The sequence below is a fragment of the Capra hircus genome, chromosome 12 (genome assembly GCF_001704415.2).
Source record: "Capra hircus breed San Clemente chromosome 12, ASM170441v1, whole genome shotgun sequence".
NCBI lineage: Eukaryota > Metazoa > Chordata > Mammalia > Artiodactyla > Bovidae > Capra > Capra hircus.
In genome coordinates, this window is record NC_030819.1 from 67,626,466 (window position 1) to 67,643,722 (window position 17,257).

Consider the following 17,257-nt stretch of genomic DNA (forward strand, 5'->3'; position numbering starts at 1 on the left):
GTTGAATGAAGGAGAAGAGGCAGTTTTCTACACTTGAGATAAACTGTGTATAAAATAGCTGGTTGAGGAAATAACTGGTTGTAGAAGGCAAGACAATGAACAAGGGTTGAGAGGAGGTAGGAGCAGGGATTTGAACTCCAGAGCTGACAGCAGTGATGGTGGCCCAAGGCGTTGGTTTCGGTTGAGTAGCAGAGACTGACTCAGCAATCTGTGTGACAAGCCCACTTCCTTCTTCAGAAACCCGGAGGAGAGTAGTCCAACGGGGTGAGCGAAGAACTGGAAGACCCTGCTGTGATGTGAATAAGGGCTCATTAGAAGACAGACCTTTGGGTTACAATTGTTTAAAAAGAAAACTCATTACTTTATAACCATAAATTTTTCTCTAATCTTTTAAGCCTTAAAGATGCTGACAGAAAAAAAAAATTACTTCAGCGTATTCTTATGAGTTCCAAAAAGAAAAGAGTTATGGCTGAGATTGCAAGCTGTCTGCTTTATGGGCTCAGGAACAAACTCAGAGCTATGGTGTTTGAGGTTTGGCCAGTATTCAAGACACAGCCTTAGACTCTTTGATGTTTTGAAATACAGTGTGATAAGAGATCAAAGGATGAAAACGTATTGTATGTAAGAGTCCATGCGTTCATTTTAAAGGCAGGTGTGCCTTGCAAAAATAGGGCGGATACAGTCAACTGTTCAGGTTAAATTAGAAGGCGGCTCCAAAATGCAGAAAACTTCCTACTGTGATAATTTAATCACTAATGATTATTTCTTGCTACGTTAAAAAAATAAAAAGCAAAAAAAGCCCTCTAGAATCAGCTTCTCAATAAGCCAGGTTATGGTCCTGTTTTTGAAACTTTCTATCCCCTTAAGATCTTTTTCTGTTCCCCAACCCTAATTAAAAAGTGGTCCTCAACCTTTGGTTTTATTACTGTAAAAATAGAGATCACAAAGCCTTTAGACACAAGCTTTGACTGTACTTCATGCATTTAATGATTTGAAATGCTTACTAGGTGTGTAGGGCATTGATTTTATTTGGCCTTGACTCTGGTTGTTTGTTTATTTTTGTACCTATCTTTAGACAAATGAAGTCAAAGAATGCACAGGTGGGAAAATATCATATTAAATGGACTGAGTATGTGTGTGTTTGTATATAAACAGCTTTTGAAATAATGTACATGCCATACAATTCACTCATTTAAACTATACAACTTAACGGATGTTTGTTTCTTTAACAGGGAAAAAAGGATGTGACCCAGATATTTAACAACATCCTGAGAAGACAGATAGGCACTCGGATTCCTACCGTGGAGTACATTAGTGCTCATCCTGACATCCTGTTTATGCTCCTCAAAGGGTAGGTGCATGCTTTCCTTTAAAGTAGGTTTGAGTTTGGAAAAGTTGTTAAAAGTGGATGGCATTAGCATCATTTGAGATATGATCAGTTCCCTTTTGGATTCATATTTTCTATGCTTGAAGTCAGCCCTCCAAATCTATGTCTCTGTGATTGTTCAGGCTGCAACAAAATGCTTCTAAGTAAAATTCCTTCCACCTACTGCCCCTCTTTCCTCCACTTTCCTTTCTTCTCTACCTATTACATTATAGCTTACACTTCCCAATCCACCCTCTTCCTGGCTGCCCACTTGCCCTCTTCGTTTCACTAGTGGCTCAGATGGTAAAGAATCTTCCTACGAGAGACCCAGCTTCAATCCCCAGGTTGGGAAGATCCCCTGGAGAAGGGAATGGCTACTCACTCCAGTATTCTTGTCTGGAGAATTCCATGGACAGAAAAGCCTGGTGGGATACAGTCCACAGGTTTGCAAAGAGTCAAACACGATGGAGCAACTAACACTTTCACATTCACACTTTACCCTCTTTACATAAAATCGAATCACCTCATTACACAAATATACACAGACACGGACGCATACATACAATATCCTTTCAATGGTTAGCTTCTACTCAGGCGACATGCTTTCATGTAGGAATAGAATAATAATCACTGTACATATATGGGACCACAGGGCAGCCAAAAACCTAAAGTCTAGTCGGATAACAAAATCCTCGATTATGACTCTTTTGTGTTTGCTCATTTACAGAGGTTTCTTGGGCATTGTGAGGCTACTACAACTCCTAGGATTAGAAATATGAATGTAGCAGGGCTTGGGGATAGTAGCCTTTTGTCTTTGGTCTCCCCTTCTCTGTCTTTCTACTTTACCATTTTGAACTTCACACGCTATTCCATACCTAGTCCATCTCATCTGTTTTCAATTCCCAAGTCCTTGTGCATTTTAAAATATTTAATTGTATCAAAATAATACGTGCCACATACTTTAAAAACCAGATATAGGGACTTCCTTGGTGATCTGGTGACTAAGACTCCGCCTTCCCAATGCAGGGGGCCCAGATTCAATCCCTGGTCAGGGAACTAGATCCCACATACTGCAGCTAAGACCCAGTGCAGCCAAATAAATAAACCAGACACAACAACAAACAGCACCTCTTGGCTTCTTCCTTCTCCATTCCTCAGTCCCATTTACCAAAAACAACCACTTTGATCTTTTTTATTTGTTCTTGTGGTATTTACCTCTATATTATGAATTAGGAGCTTTTCCTAAGTTTTGATTTGCCCATTTAAAAAAATATCTGTTAAGTTTCTCATGGACTAGGTGACAATTTCATTTTTCCACCACCACCACCACTACTCCATTTTCCTTCCCCTCACCCTCCCAATATCCTTTGTCACAATTTTTTATCTCATTTAAAAGTTACATGTATATTATTATAGCTATGTAGTGTACTATTACTTTGTTTTTCCGTACAAAATATTGTTTTTACTGGAGAATTAAGTCTTTAAATTCTGGAAAGGGCAATATACTTGTATCATGTATTAGGGTAGCTTAAAATTATAAGAAACCTTAAGCTTTATAACAAATAGTCCCCACAATGTAGTGGCCCCACTACAAGATAACTGGATTTCTCACGTAATAGAGAACAGATGTTCTAGGTCAGCAGGGGTTCCTTCAAAGTGTGCTTCCTAAGAGCACTGTGTTGATCGCCAGTTCACCCCACAGGAAGGCAAAAACACTTGGGAGAATCTATGAGCCAGGCCTGGAAAGGGCTTGTGTTACTCCCACTCACATTCCATTTGAGAGCACTTAGTCACTTGGCCTCTGAATTCTTAAGGGAACCTGAGAAATGTAGTGAGCACCCAGGAAGAAGAGGAGAAGGGATTCTGCAGACAGCTAACTTTCTCTGCCCCTTAGTGTTTCTTTGAAAATGTATTCCCTTCCATATTCTCTGTCCTTACTTTCTAGACCTCCTATTAGTCAAAGCAAAATCTCTGAGACTGATTTCTTAACTCTTCTGTTTTCTGTTTGTCTTTTTGTCTCACTAGTCAGAAGATGTTCTTAATTGTATCTTCCATTGACGATAAACTCAACTGAACTTTCAACTACCCTATTTTTAATTTATAAGAACTCTTTTTTGTTCTCTGATTATTCCTTTTTCTGGTCTCTTGCACTTATCTCTGTGACCTTGGGCAAGCCTCTGCAGCTTTCCACCAAGTCTCAGTTACCTTATCTGTAAAGAGTAAAATTTGTAATATTACCTTTGCACAAAATAATGTTACATTATATGCATTGTCAGACAGATTTTTGTGTACAGTCAGGGTTCTGCTATTTACTTGCTAAGACTTTGGGCAAGTTACCTAACTTCCTTAAGTCTTGATTTCCTCCTTGCAATCTGAAGACAATAATAATACCTACTTCAGTAGGTCATTATGAGTCTTTTAGTGAGGTAGTTTCTGCAGAGTTTAGCACTGAGCACATGGTACGTTACTTGGTAACTACTAGTCTAAGAAATTATTATTACTATCCCTCTTAAGAGCTGCAGTTCACACTGAGTAAAAGTTTGAACAAATATAATTAAGACCATACATAAGTGTCAGAATAATACTGTAAAGGGAAGTGTTCATTTCCAGTTCAGGTATATCTACAAGATTTAATGGGGTATGATCCGCATACCTGGTTATTGGTGGAAAAGACTGAAATGATCAATTTTTACTCCCATCTGGAGATTCTAAAATGTTAAGCTAAAGCATTTGACATCATCCTGTAGGAAATGGGAAGCCATTGGATTGTTTTGGGAGAAAAATATCAGATTTGTGTTTCAGCAAGTGAAGACAAATTAATTTGAAGTTGGCTTGCAGGACTTCCCTGGTGGTCAAGTGGTTAAATTAATCTCTGGATTAAATTAAATCCAGAGATTAAATTAACTGCCAGTGCAGGGATCCCTCCATGTTCGATCCCTGGCCCAGAAAGATTCCACGTGCCGTGGAGCAGCTAAGTCCGTGCAGCACAGCTGCTGAGCCTGCACGCCCTGGAGCCTGTGCTCCGCAGCAAGAGAAGGCACTGCAGTGAGAAGCCTGAGCGCTGCAGAGCCTAGAGAGTGCCCAGGCACAGCAATGAAGATCCAGTGCAGCCAAAGATAAATAAGTCGTTTCAAGTTCACCTCCTTCAAAAACATAAAATGGAGTTAGCTTGCAAATAAGTGATCCCTTGACAATGCTGAAATATGTTGTCCTCCTAAAAATATGTTGGAGAGCACGTCAGCTGTTGTGGAAGAGAAGAGGTGCGGGTGGTTTAAAACGGTATCTTCCGCAGTGAGGTCATTATGTGAAAGCAGACACGCACCTCCACGAACTGCATTCTCGGAGTGGGAATTATTTGTTTGGAGGCTCTCCTTTCTGTAGTTGCTGTCACTGAATAGCAGTCAGATGATGGCAACCGTCTCTATTATAATGATTCTTCCGTTATTTTGTAACCCAAACTTTAAACTCATTCCTTCACGTCCTGCTTTATAGACATCACTTATTGAGTGTTTGCTATGTGCCAGGTGTTACATTCAGTGTCTTTACTTATGCTGTTTCATTAATCCTTCTATCAGTACTCTGAGGACTAGGTATTATCCTCACCATTTTACAGATGAGGAAATTGAAACTTAGAGTAAGGCTATTATTGCTCAAGGTTATATGTACAACTGAGTGACAGCCAATTTTTCAGTGCAGATCTGATTCTAAATTCCATCTTAACCACTAATACATCCTTGAAAAGACTTGAAGCCCTTCAGATAGGAAGGGAGAGGGAATTATAGAAGACCCAGAGGACAGAGTAGACAAAAAGAAGCCTTAAATGGAACTACTGCACCTGAATCAGCTTTCCCCATTACCATTTTCTAGGTTAGCTTGAAATGCCTGGAGTTTAGCTAGACATTTGGTAAAGGTCAGCATTTTTACTGAATTATCTCTTGCAAAGTTGTGCAAAAACTTAGAACATAACTTTACTGGTGCACTCATAAATCAAATAATGATGTTATTTAGGGATATGGTAGTAACATGCTATATTGGACCTAAGTTGAACCATAAAGAATTAAGACAGAAAGAAGGTGATTCTTGTCTATCAAGGAAAATCATCTGGGTATGGGATACAAAACTTGGTAAAAGGATTTGGAGCCCAAAGTTTATGAAAAGATTATTTAAAAGGACTTTCTTACTTTAGACAAACTTTTTTCCTGGCCCATGCAAATGACATTCCAGGATACTGAGAGGATTTGAGAATGAGGTTGCTAAACTGCTCTCACTGATCCATAAAGAACCACTGCCAGTGGAAGCTGTTCCAAGTCCAATATTAAAATAGTAAATTTCTCCTAATAATCTTATTTTTAAAAATTTTATTGCAAAACTTTTTTCAACCATATACAAAAGACAGAAGAAAGAAATCCCATGTCCCAACCTTTATAACCATTGATATTTTGCTGTGTTTTTTTTTTCCTCTATCTTCCCAACACCCCTCCCTTATTTTTTGTTTGTTTTTTTTTTTTGTAGTATCATTATGAACTAGTGGACTTAGTGTGTTTTCATACATCTTATATAATTGCACTTTTAATCAAGCATAAAAAAACCGCTAGGAAAAGTTTTATAAAATATCTTTCAGCAAACACTTGGCCTCCTCAATATAATCAAGAAGTTTTGCTTCTAATCTAGAAACATTTGCTAACTTTAAAAATAGCAAGCTAACACTGTCCACTGAAAAGGCCTAGAAGCAGTAACAACCCAATGTTAATGAGTATCGCTAGCATTCAAATTGTAGTTTCTAAGAATCATTTCTAACTAAAAGGAGCCAGAGTCCTTTGTTCAGTTCAGTTCACTTCAGTCGCTCAGTCATGTCCTACTCTTTGCGACCCCATGAATCGCAGCACGCCAGGCCTCCCTGTCCATCACCAACTCACGGAGTTCACCCAAACCCATGTCCATCGAGTCAGTGATGCCATCCAACTATCTCATCCTTTGTCATCCCCTTCTCCTCCTGCCCCCAATCCCTTCCAGCATCAGGGTCTTTTCCAGTGAGTCAGCTCTTCGCATGAGGTGGCCAGAGTATTGGAGTTTCAGCTTCAACATCAGTCCTTTCAATGAACACCCAGGACTGGTCTCCTTTAGGATGGACTGGTTAGATCTCCTTGCAGTCCAAGGGACTCTCAAGAGTCTTCTCCAACACCACAGTTCAAAAGCATCAATTCTTCAGCGCTCAGCTTTCTTCACAGTCCAATTCTCACATCCATACATGACCACTGGAAAAACCATAGCCTTGACTAGACAGACCTTTGTTGGCAAAGTAATATCTCTGCTTTTTAATATGCTTTCTAGGTTGGTCATAACTTTCCTTCCAAAGAGTAAGCATCTTTTAATTTCCTGGCTGCAATCACCATCTGCAGTGATTTTGAAGCCCCCAAAAATAAAGTCTAACTAACACTGTTTCCACTGTTTCCCCATCCATTTCCCGGGAGAAATATCAATAACCTCAGATATGCAGATGACACCACCCTTATGGCAGAAAGTGAAGAGGAACTAAAAAGCCTCTTGATGAAAATGAAAGAGGAGCATGAAAAAGTTGGCTTAAAGCTCAACATTCAGAAAACTAAGAGTCCTTTGTTGAAACGGCTAATTCCAGGTCTGTGTTAGGAAATGTATAGGATGGCCAGAAAGCAAGGAAGTGTTCACAAACTAGTGGGAGTGATGTCAAATGGACAGGGGTCATCTGGAAAAGGCCACTTTTGTTTTTGATGCTTTTCCTAGTGCTGGCTGCCCTTGTTTCTTCTATCAGGAGCAACAAAAGTCATTTTTCTCCTTACATAATATAATCTGCATTCTTAAACTGAGATATTCTTGCACAGGATCTTTCTTCAAATCATTTTATGTACAATATTTATTGTAGCTCACCACCAGATGAGATAAGTGCTCTTATACTTTGGCTTTTATTAAATTTGAAACAGATCTTCTGTGCTATTATTTGAATAAGCATGCATATAAAATAGTGTGCCTTCTCCACACTGACACAGTTAACCATACGGTCCAGACTTCCCATGTGGTTTCCCAGATAGCTCAGTGGTAAAGAACCTGCCTGCCAATGCAGGAGATGCAGGAGGCTCGAGTTCAATCCCTGGGTCAGGAAGATCCCCTGGAGTAGGAAATGGCAACCCATTCCAGTATTCTTGCCTGGAAAATTCCATGGAGAGAGGAGCCTGGTGGGCTACAGTCAGTGGGGTTGCAAAGAGTCAGATATGTCTGAGCGACTGAGCATGCATGTGTGCATATGATCTAAACAGCAAATCAGAAGGAAGATATGGTTCAGTTCTATAAAATAATGATTTACATTCATTGGAATAACTTTTATCAGCAACCTGCCACTAGGTTAGTTGTTGTGGAGAACATAGTGATTTGTCATGGTTCTTGTCCTTGAGACCCTTATCCACAAGTAGAGTAAAATAGATGAGGTAAATATTGATTCTTTACCAAACCTAAGGATATTAATGTTCTTGGGATTTGAAACTTAAGGTACTTAACTTATGGAGCACTTCTTTTTATAGCAAGCAATAAACTATCAAAAGGCAGTATCCTGGAGGATAGTCAGTTTGAAACATGTGAATTACAAGTTCCTTAAAGGGTACTGAGGAAAATTAGGAATTTCTTTATATATCTCAATATATTCCTAACTGTAAGAAGTTGTCAGCTCAGAGGAATGACCGTTCCTCTCTTGGGCACAAACTACTAGGATGGAATGACCGATGTTCTGACCCAGAGTAGCATTTTGAAAAATGCTCTCTTGTTTCTCAAGAATACATAGTCTGTGCATCACAGATGGTTCCGATAAACTTCACCTAATGAAACAAAAAAAAAGGAACTAATTATACACGAAAGTTTCGAGTAGAAACTTTTATTCTATAGTTTCCATTTGATTAGTTAAGAAATGAGAATAGCTAGAGATCATACAGTTTTTTCTGTAAGCCAAAGTGTGTGTCTCATTAGAGACTCCTCGTATTACGAAGTTTAATCAGAGTTTGAAGTTTACTAAATTCTTTATACACCTTTGTGAAAGACGTTATACTAAGCACTCTTTGGAGACCAGGGTAAAGATGGAGGCAGGTACCAGTAAATAAGACACGGATACCACATGGAGATTCACATAGAGGAGGAGAGAAAGTGACAGGGTGAGTAGAGCATATCCTTAGCAATGAAGCTGTTTGTGATAAGGTTAAGAAAACAAATGTATAACAATCTATTGAAATAGGCCACACTGAAGAATGAGAAATGTGTTAAAGTGGAATTACAGACAAGCTATTTAGGAGTCTGAAGGAGGGGAGGGTGACTCTGAATGGTAGGTGATTGGAAACACTTCAAGAAGGAGGTGGCATTTGAACTAAGTTTTGAAAACTGAGAGAGAATCTTAGAGGTGAAAACTTACGGAGCAGGGCATTCTAGGTTGAGAGAAGGCCATACCGCAAAGAATTAAGGGAGGTGTTGGCAGATGAAATTGAAAGGTTAAGTTTAAAGCAAAATTATGAATGTCCATAAATATCTTACTAATAAGTCATTTTAGGATTTTAATTGTGTGCCCCTTACGTTTTTTCTCTAGGTCAACAGTCTTTTTTTTTTTTTATCACTTCTTCAGTGCTCTATTAGTAAATGACTGTTCTTCTCCTTCGCATTTCAGAAAATGTACCCCTCTTTATGAAGTGGTACATCTTTAATAAAACCCACCTTATAACTCTTCCATGCATGCCAATAGGCTGATTTTCAAATTATTCTGAAAAGAGAAATTGCTAACACTATAATTTGGCATTTTTTAATATTCTACAAAGAATTGTACCTGTCTGAATATATTAGCGTTTAATGTTAACATGAGTTTTTCAGGGAATATTCAGATGATATTTGTGAATATTATTCCACATAAAAATGGGACAAAATTAATAAATACCGCCCTGGTTTAATGACTTCTCTCAGAGACCTTTCTTTGCTGTTTTCCCTGCTATAATTATCAATTGGAAGTTGCCAAGTAGCCTGTTTCCTAAATTGTGGGAAAGAGATTTTATTCTCGAGTCTGAAATTCATGTAAATATTCTTTTGTTATTCTTGAATCCTCAGTTTCCCTCAGCCCAAATTTATTCCTCAACCTACCTCTGCTGACTCTTCCCCTGAACAATATCCGTGACCTGCCCACAGTCCTCTACGCTACTTCCGTCGCCCAGCCCAAGCCCCCATCGTCTAGCTGGGCTGCTGTTCCTCCGCACTAGCTAGTCTCCCTGATTGCCCTTTAGCTCCACAGCCCACTCTTTTCTGTTTTACAGAATTCTCCACAGGGAGCCAGAATGATCATTGTTAAAGTATCTGATCAGCATTTTTAAAGTATCTGATCAGCTGTGTTAATTGCGTATGTTAAACTCTGCAGAGGCTTCCTACCACGCTTACTTGGCTTACAAAGCTGCTGGTTCTTTCCTTGGACTTTTTGCACTTTTAGTTCCTTTTCCTGGAATGCTTTTCTCCTTCCAGGACCACTTGGCCTAAAGTAAAACAAATTGACGAGTCACACTCTCTAGCGTACCTATTTTATTTTCTTCAGTTTTATAGCCCTGAAGTATATGAAATTATCTGGTCATTGTTTATAGTCTGTTTCTTCTCCCACCAGACGCATTTTCACTAAATTGTGAATGCTAGGAAGGCAGTGACCTTGTCTGCTGACTGTTGTATCCCCAACAAAAGATACTGTTGTATCTTTTCTAATCAATTCCAAGATTTCTTTAAGTCTGTTGAACTGCGAACATTTGATATCGCTTCAGATGCCTTTGCTACTTTTAAGGTATCCCCAGCATCTGAAATAGTGCCAGGCACATTGTAGATATTTGGTAGGTATTCAGTGAGTGGTGTTTGAATGAACTGTGACAAATGGTACCTATGCTTCCGTTAACAGCAGTATTGAAATGGTTCTTTTAATACATAGTTCTCTTTCTCTCTTGTTTGTGCTTTAGCTATGAAGTCCCACAGATCGCCTTACGTTGTGGTATTATGCTGAGAGAATGTATTCGACATGAACCACTTGCCAAAATCATCCTCTTTTCTAATCAGTTCCAAGATTTCTTTAAGTATGTTGAACTGTCAACATTTGATATCGCTTCAGATGCCTTTGCTACTTTTAAGGTAATTCCCTGCCCCTCCCCCCTCACCCACTCCCACCCACCCACCAGAATCAGCAGGGTTATTTAGTTTCAGTACTTAAGTCACTTGGCTCTAAGAGGCAGTCTAATTTTAAAAAGCAGAAAATTGTATTTCTTAGACCTGAGCATAGCCAACCATGTATGATATGGATCATAAGAGAATTCAGTAAACAGAACACAATCTACTAGACCCCTCTGTCACATTGTGGAAAGAGCAACTCAGCATGCTTGTCATGGGGCTTCCCTGGTGGTCTAGTGATTAACAACCCACCTTGCAATGCTGGGGACTCTGGTTCAACCCTGGTTTGGGGAAGATCCCACATGACATGAGGCAACTGGGCACATAAAAAGTCTCACCTGGCCAAACAACAGTTGTACAGTGGCTACAGTTGAAGCCCCTGGGAGTCTATCCTGGAACACATGGTAAGAGGGACCTTGGTGCGTCAAACAAAAAGGACATTTAACACAAAGGACCGTTCCATTTCTTTCTAGCAAATATTTGTGCTGAAATAATTCAGGTGTTCTCTATTAGTAAGTACTGTAGTGCCTTTTTTTTCCCCCTTTTCTATCTGATGACCCTTCGCCATCACAGAAACAAGTTAGTTCCTTTTTTGAAAAGCCATCGATAAGACTTCACAAATAGCTGTACACCTACAGCAGCTTTAATGAAGGGGAGAAAAGCAAATTCAATTCAGCATTTATTTCTGAAAATTTCCCCAAAGATTTTTCAACATTTAATAGAATAAACAAATGTGATAATAATGTCTTGATATCATATGATTGATCCAATTTAACTTTCACCACAATATTGAAGCACAAAGATAAATTACAACAGTTTTGTTGAACTTATGTCTCTGAGAATCTAAATAACCTTAAAAAAATAAACTTTCCTAGTATGCTACTGATATTGAAAATGCCAATTTTCTACATTTTACGAAAATGCTGCGGTCAATATAATGTAATGAATGCAAGTCCCTCTTTAAAAATCAATTAATTAATTTATTTTTGGCTGCGCTGTGCCTTCATTGCGTGTGTGCAGGCTTTCTGTAGTTGCAGCTAGCGGGGGCTACTCTTCCTCGCGGTGTGAGAGCTTCTCATTGGAGTGGCTTCTCTTGTTGAAGAGCACAGTTTCTAGAGCTGAGGCTCAGTAGTTGTGGCACATGGGCTTAGTTACTCCGAGGCATGTGGGATCTTCCTGGACCAGGGATCGAACCCATGTCCTCTGCATTGGCAGGCAGATTCTTATCCACTAGGCCACTAGGGAAGTCCCGCTTTTTTTTTTAAGTAACTGCTTTCAAAGGGATTTGTTAGCTTGATTGCTTGGCTGGTTTGGGCTTTTGTTTTTAACTTCCTAGGCTTAGCCTTTTGTTTTTTTTTTTTTTTTTTTTTGACCTGTAGGATGACTGTTCTTCGGTTTAATTATTGATGTTTTACTATTATTGGATTATATTTTCTCATGGCCTTGTCTGCAAATTTTCCATTCCCCAAAAAGATTCCTTACAACCACAGTCTCTTCCATGCCCACCCCCCCTAGGAATTGACATGCTAAAAAGTGGTTTGAATTCCATCTCTGTCTGCACCTGATTTGCTGTATGTCCTTGAGCAAGTTAGTTAACCCTTGGGCTTCATTTTCTTCATCTGTGAGATGAGGAACATAATCCCCGTTTCTGCAGAGTTGTGCAGATTAGAAATAACCTATGTAAAGTGCAAAGCACACTCTCCAGCACATAGTAAACGCAGCTGCTGTGAGCTGCTGTGATCTTGGGTCCCTGCCATGGAATGTATGTCTCTGTCATTTCACCCCGAGTTCTTCCAGGCTGTGCAGAATTCACTAAAATACCAATATTGATAATTTTTAGCATAAGACTTAGACCATGCAGAACCTAGTCCTGTCAAAACAGAATTGTTAGGAAGTGGGATGAAAGAATACACTATTTTGAATACTTTTTAAAATTTTTAAAATTTTTAAAAATTTGAATTTTAGTTTTCTTGGCAATTTCCTGGCTTTTTCCTTTCTTGGTAGAATCCTAGCTATTTTTTCTCCCACTCAGTTCTTTGATCTTTAATAATGCAACAGCTGTATTTGTCTATGTATTGTGTATATATACATGTGTGTATATATATAATATATATAATATATATATTATTATTATATAATACTTGGATTTTTCTATAATATCTCATATATGTGTGTCTCTGTATATATAATATATATTATTATATAATAATATTATATAATAATAATATATTATTATATTAATAATATGATATAATATATATATGCACAGACACACATATATGAGATATTATAGAAAAATCCAAGTGAACGTTTTGACCCACCCTATATGTGTATATGGGGGCTTCCCAGGTGGTGCTAGTGGTAAGGTACCTACCTGCCAATGCAGGAGATGTAAGAGACACAGGTTTGATCCCTGGGTCGGGAGGAGGGCATGGCAACCCACTCCAGTATTCTTGCCTGGAGAATCCCATGGACAGAGGAGCCAGGCAGGCTGCAGTCCATGGGGTCACACGGAATTGGACACAACGGAAGCGACTTAGCGCGCATATATGTATGTGGGGCTTCCCTGGTGGCTCAGACAGTAAAGAATCTGCCTGCTATGCAGGAGCCCCGGGATCAGTCCCTGGGGTGGAAAGATGCCCTGGATATGGTACAGTCCCTCCAGTTTTGCACTATTATGTGTATAAATGTGAGGGTATATCTATGTATATATAATGTGTGCACACTCACTTATTGTCTCTAACCACACACATTTGTGCTGGAGGAGTTTTTCCCTACCCTATTACATATTCTATTGTTGGATTTTAAAGTTATTTTTTCCCTTAGAATTTGAAGGAGCCGCTGCCCACAGAAGCCCTCCTTATTCCTCTTTCTTTGTGCAACACTAATGTAGGGCGAACGGAAACCCTCCGCAGGCAGCGCTTACCCGCCAGGTACTCTCTCCGGTGTCACCGTCGTTGCAGGTGTAGGGGCTGAGGCCACGGCAGACTGTGATCCTTGTACTCAAGGCTGATGGCTGGCATCACAGATGCAGAGCTCCATGGGTGCAGCCATCCAGAGTGCCTGCTGCAGCCCATGCGGAGACCTTTCTAACCTGAGTCAGCTCAGAAAACCACTAGTAACGCTCAGGAGATTGGGGACCTGAAAACTGAGCATTCCAAATATCCACTTAGAAAAAGACTAGGGACTCCAAAAGGATGCTGTGGAACTAGGGGGTCCCTGATGTAGCAACCAGTTTGAATTTTGACTGGGATGAATTCCTTAGAGGGTTTTCCCATTTTAGAATCCCAGTTCCAGAACCGTGCTGTTACGTTCTCCGGGGGAAACAAGTACGTGTCTCCATTGATAGGTCCAGTGGTCAAACAAGTTGTGACGATAAGTAATAGGAAATGAAGTTAATAGCCAGTTTCATTATTTGGGGGCTTGAAAATTGTAGTACAAACTGATGAGGACCTACCGTATATCACAGGGAACTCTACTCAATACTCTGTAAAGACCTATGTGGGAAAAGAATCAGAGAGTGGATATATGTGTACATATATAACTGATTCACTCTGCTGTACAGCAGAAACTGACACAACACTGTAAATCAATTATATGCCAATAAAAATTTTAAAGAAGAAAACTGTAGTGCAAAGTACTTTAAATATTTTACCTTTTATTGAAATAAAAATAAGTGGGTTTTACAACCCAGGACTCAGTGGCAACCTGGAGGGGTGGGATGGGATGGGATGGGGAAATGGGAGGGAGGTTCAGGAGAGAGGGGACGTATGTATACCTGTGACTGATTCATGTTGATGTATGGCAGAAACCAGCGCAATATTGTAAAGCCATTATCCTCCAATTCAAAAAATTGTTTTAAAAAGAAGTGAGTTTTACCGTTGCAGCTGCCTTCTTTTTCTCTGTGAGGTTATGTTGTGTATCTTGTATATACTTTTAATTAAATTAAAAGTTTTAATTAAATATGTATTAAAGCATAAGAGTTTATTTTGGAAAACTTGAAAATTCATGTTGTTTTTAATTAAATTCTGTATAGTACCTAGGCAAGGCATTTAGCCTTTAAGCATATTAAGAGGATTAGCTGGGGCTTGTTTTCTTTTGACATCAAGGTGACTTAAGGTTATAATTTAGGTGTGAATTTCCAATCAAACGTTCCTTTATGCTTTTGTTCAGTTTCCAGGGAGTTAGGTCTATAATTAGATCAGGCTACTTGTCCTCAACTTTGAAAGGGTGCATTGTGCTACTTAGTAACTGCACAACACTTCACAGCCCACTAACCCAAGCGCAGGATTAGGACAATGCTGAGATAAATGTCATTCTTGTGGGACTTCCCTGGCTGTCCAGTGGCTGAGACTCCACGCTCCCAATGCAGGGGCCCAGATTCTATCCCTGGTCAGGGAAATAGATCCCACATGCCATAACTAAGAGTTTGAATGCTGCCACTAGAGATCTCACGTGCCACAACTAAGACCCAGTGCAGCCAAATAAATAAGTAAAATAAACATAGTTTTTTAAATGTCGTTCTTGTGCTTCCGAGAATCCTGCTGCTGCTGCTGCTGCTAAATCGCTTCAGTCGTGTCCGATTCTGTGCGACCCCATAGATGGCAGCCCACCAGGCTCCCCCATCCCTGGGATTCTCTAGGCAAGAATACTGCAGTGGGTTGCTATTTCCTTCTCCAATGCATGAAAGTAAAAAGTGAAAGTGAAGTCGCTCAGTCGTGTCCGACTCTTAGCGACCCCATGGACTGCAGCCTACCAGGCTCCTCCATCCATGGGATTTTCCAGGGGGCACCTCCATTTCAAAAGTGATCAAGAAGAAAACTAAAGGTCAATCATTGAAAATCTGTTACCTTGTGAGACATGGTTTTAGTCCATTCAGAGTTTTTGCTTTTAATAGTTGTTAATGATATTTTAAAAGATCATCATAAGCTTTATTTGAATATTTATTGTATCATATTTACAATGTATAGTTATGGGCTTGAAGAAATATAATGTAAGCTTGTCTCTTTGGTGACATTTGTTTCACTAGTTAAATTATTTCTGTAATCTAACAATGATGAATTTAAAGCACTCTTTGTTGTTTTTACCATGAAACAAATTGTATTTCACACCTTAAACTAAGAAATGGAAATAATTCTGGGATGTAAATGAAAATATTCTGAAATTGTTGTGCTTCAAATTAATTGACTTAGAAAATCTTAGAAGAAAAGAATAGATTTTTAAAATTTATTACCTATAATAATTTTGTTTCATTGACTGTTCTTTTTCTAGGATTTACTAACCAGACATAAAGTGTTGGTAGCAGACTTCTTAGAACAAAATTATGACACTGTAAGTAGAAGTCATTTTTAAGTCTCTATCTCCTTCTTCCTTTCTCTCTCTCCTTCTTAGATCTCTTAGCCCTTACTTCTATTTATGAGAGAAGTTGAAACCAACCATCCACCCCCTTGGTTTATTACCCGGAAGTCAGATCATTAAGAAACTATGAAAAATAGAGGATAGCAGGAGATCAGGGCATCCTTGTTTTTCTTATCTCTTTCTGTTGTGCTCTGGAGCTCCAGGAAACAACTAGCACCAGCTCACTTTGACCTTGACTTAAGAGCATCCATGTTGCCCTTAAGAGGCAGTGTATATGTATGTGCCAAGTCCCTTCAGTTGTGTCCGACTCTGTGCAACCCCATTATAGCCCACCAGGCTCCTCTCTCCATGGGATTCTCCAGGCAGGAATACTGGAGTGGGTTGCCATGCCCTTCTCCAGGGGATCTTCCCACCCAGGGATCGAACCCATGTCTTACGTCTCCTGAATTGGCAGGTGGGTTCTTTACCACTAGTGCCACCTGGGAAGACCCAGAATACTGGAGCGGGTTGCCATTCACTTCTCCAGGGGAATCTGCCTGACCCAGGGATCGAACCCAGGTCTCCTGCATTGCACCAGAGGCTTTACCGTCTAAGCCATATAGGGCACCCCACCCTTAATAAAATGAATCCTTTTACGTGGTTGATAACTAGATTCACTGACTAGTAGAAATACCAAAATATACATCTGTCTTCCAGCTCCCTTCTCTAAGGGTGAATCCATCTCATCCTTCTGATAATCAGCTACCATTGTTACTGACCAAACTTACCCAGCATGCAGCAAAGCCAGTCTGCTGACACCGGGTTGTGGTGAAGGAAAGTCCAGCATTTACTGCAAGGCAATAAATGCTCAATAGACTCAAATCCTGAATAGTTTTCCAGGAAGAGGTGAGGGTTGTGAGTGGACCATCTTCTAACTGGTTGGTAGTAAGGTGACAAGGTGGTATATCAGGGGTTAACATTATCAACCCTTTCGTTTCAACCAGTATGAGGTCTTCATACTTGTGGTCAGTATACAGTTAACTTCTTCCACCTGGTGGGGATTTCAGTCTCTCTTAAACAACTCAAGGATATGACTCAGGATATTATCTATAGACTTTATGGAGGAACTGAAGATCCCTGACTTTGTTTTTGGCTAAACTATTACTGTTTTGTCTTCTTGACTGTTGTCCTTTGTTTCTGCATTTTCTCACTTCTCTGATTAAATTTGCTCTTTGGAATCTGGGCCTTGGAGGGTAAACATTTCCTAGAAACAAGAAGTGGGAGACTCGGGAAGGTACATCCCCGGGATTGCCCGCAGGGTCCTGCTTGGTTTCATCATGTAACTCTTCTAGGAAGCTTTCC

The 17,257-nt window shown here is 39.6% G+C and overlaps 1 protein-coding gene across 4 annotated transcripts in view; it reads left to right on the plus strand.

Moving 5' to 3' along the window:
• The window catches only part of CAB39L (calcium binding protein 39 like), a 91,500-nt gene that overhangs the window by 50,145 nt on the left and 24,098 nt on the right, over positions 1-17,257 (plus strand). For all 4 annotated transcript variants that reach the window (XM_018056744.1, XM_005687459.3, XM_005687457.3 and 1 more), the window contains 3 exons: positions 1,233-1,351; positions 10,354-10,522; positions 15,830-15,889. In XM_018056744.1, the coding sequence (XP_017912233.1) occupies positions 1,233-1,351; positions 10,354-10,522; positions 15,830-15,889 (348 nt within the window). The remainder of the gene's footprint in view (positions 1-1,232; positions 1,352-10,353; positions 10,523-15,829; positions 15,890-17,257) is intronic.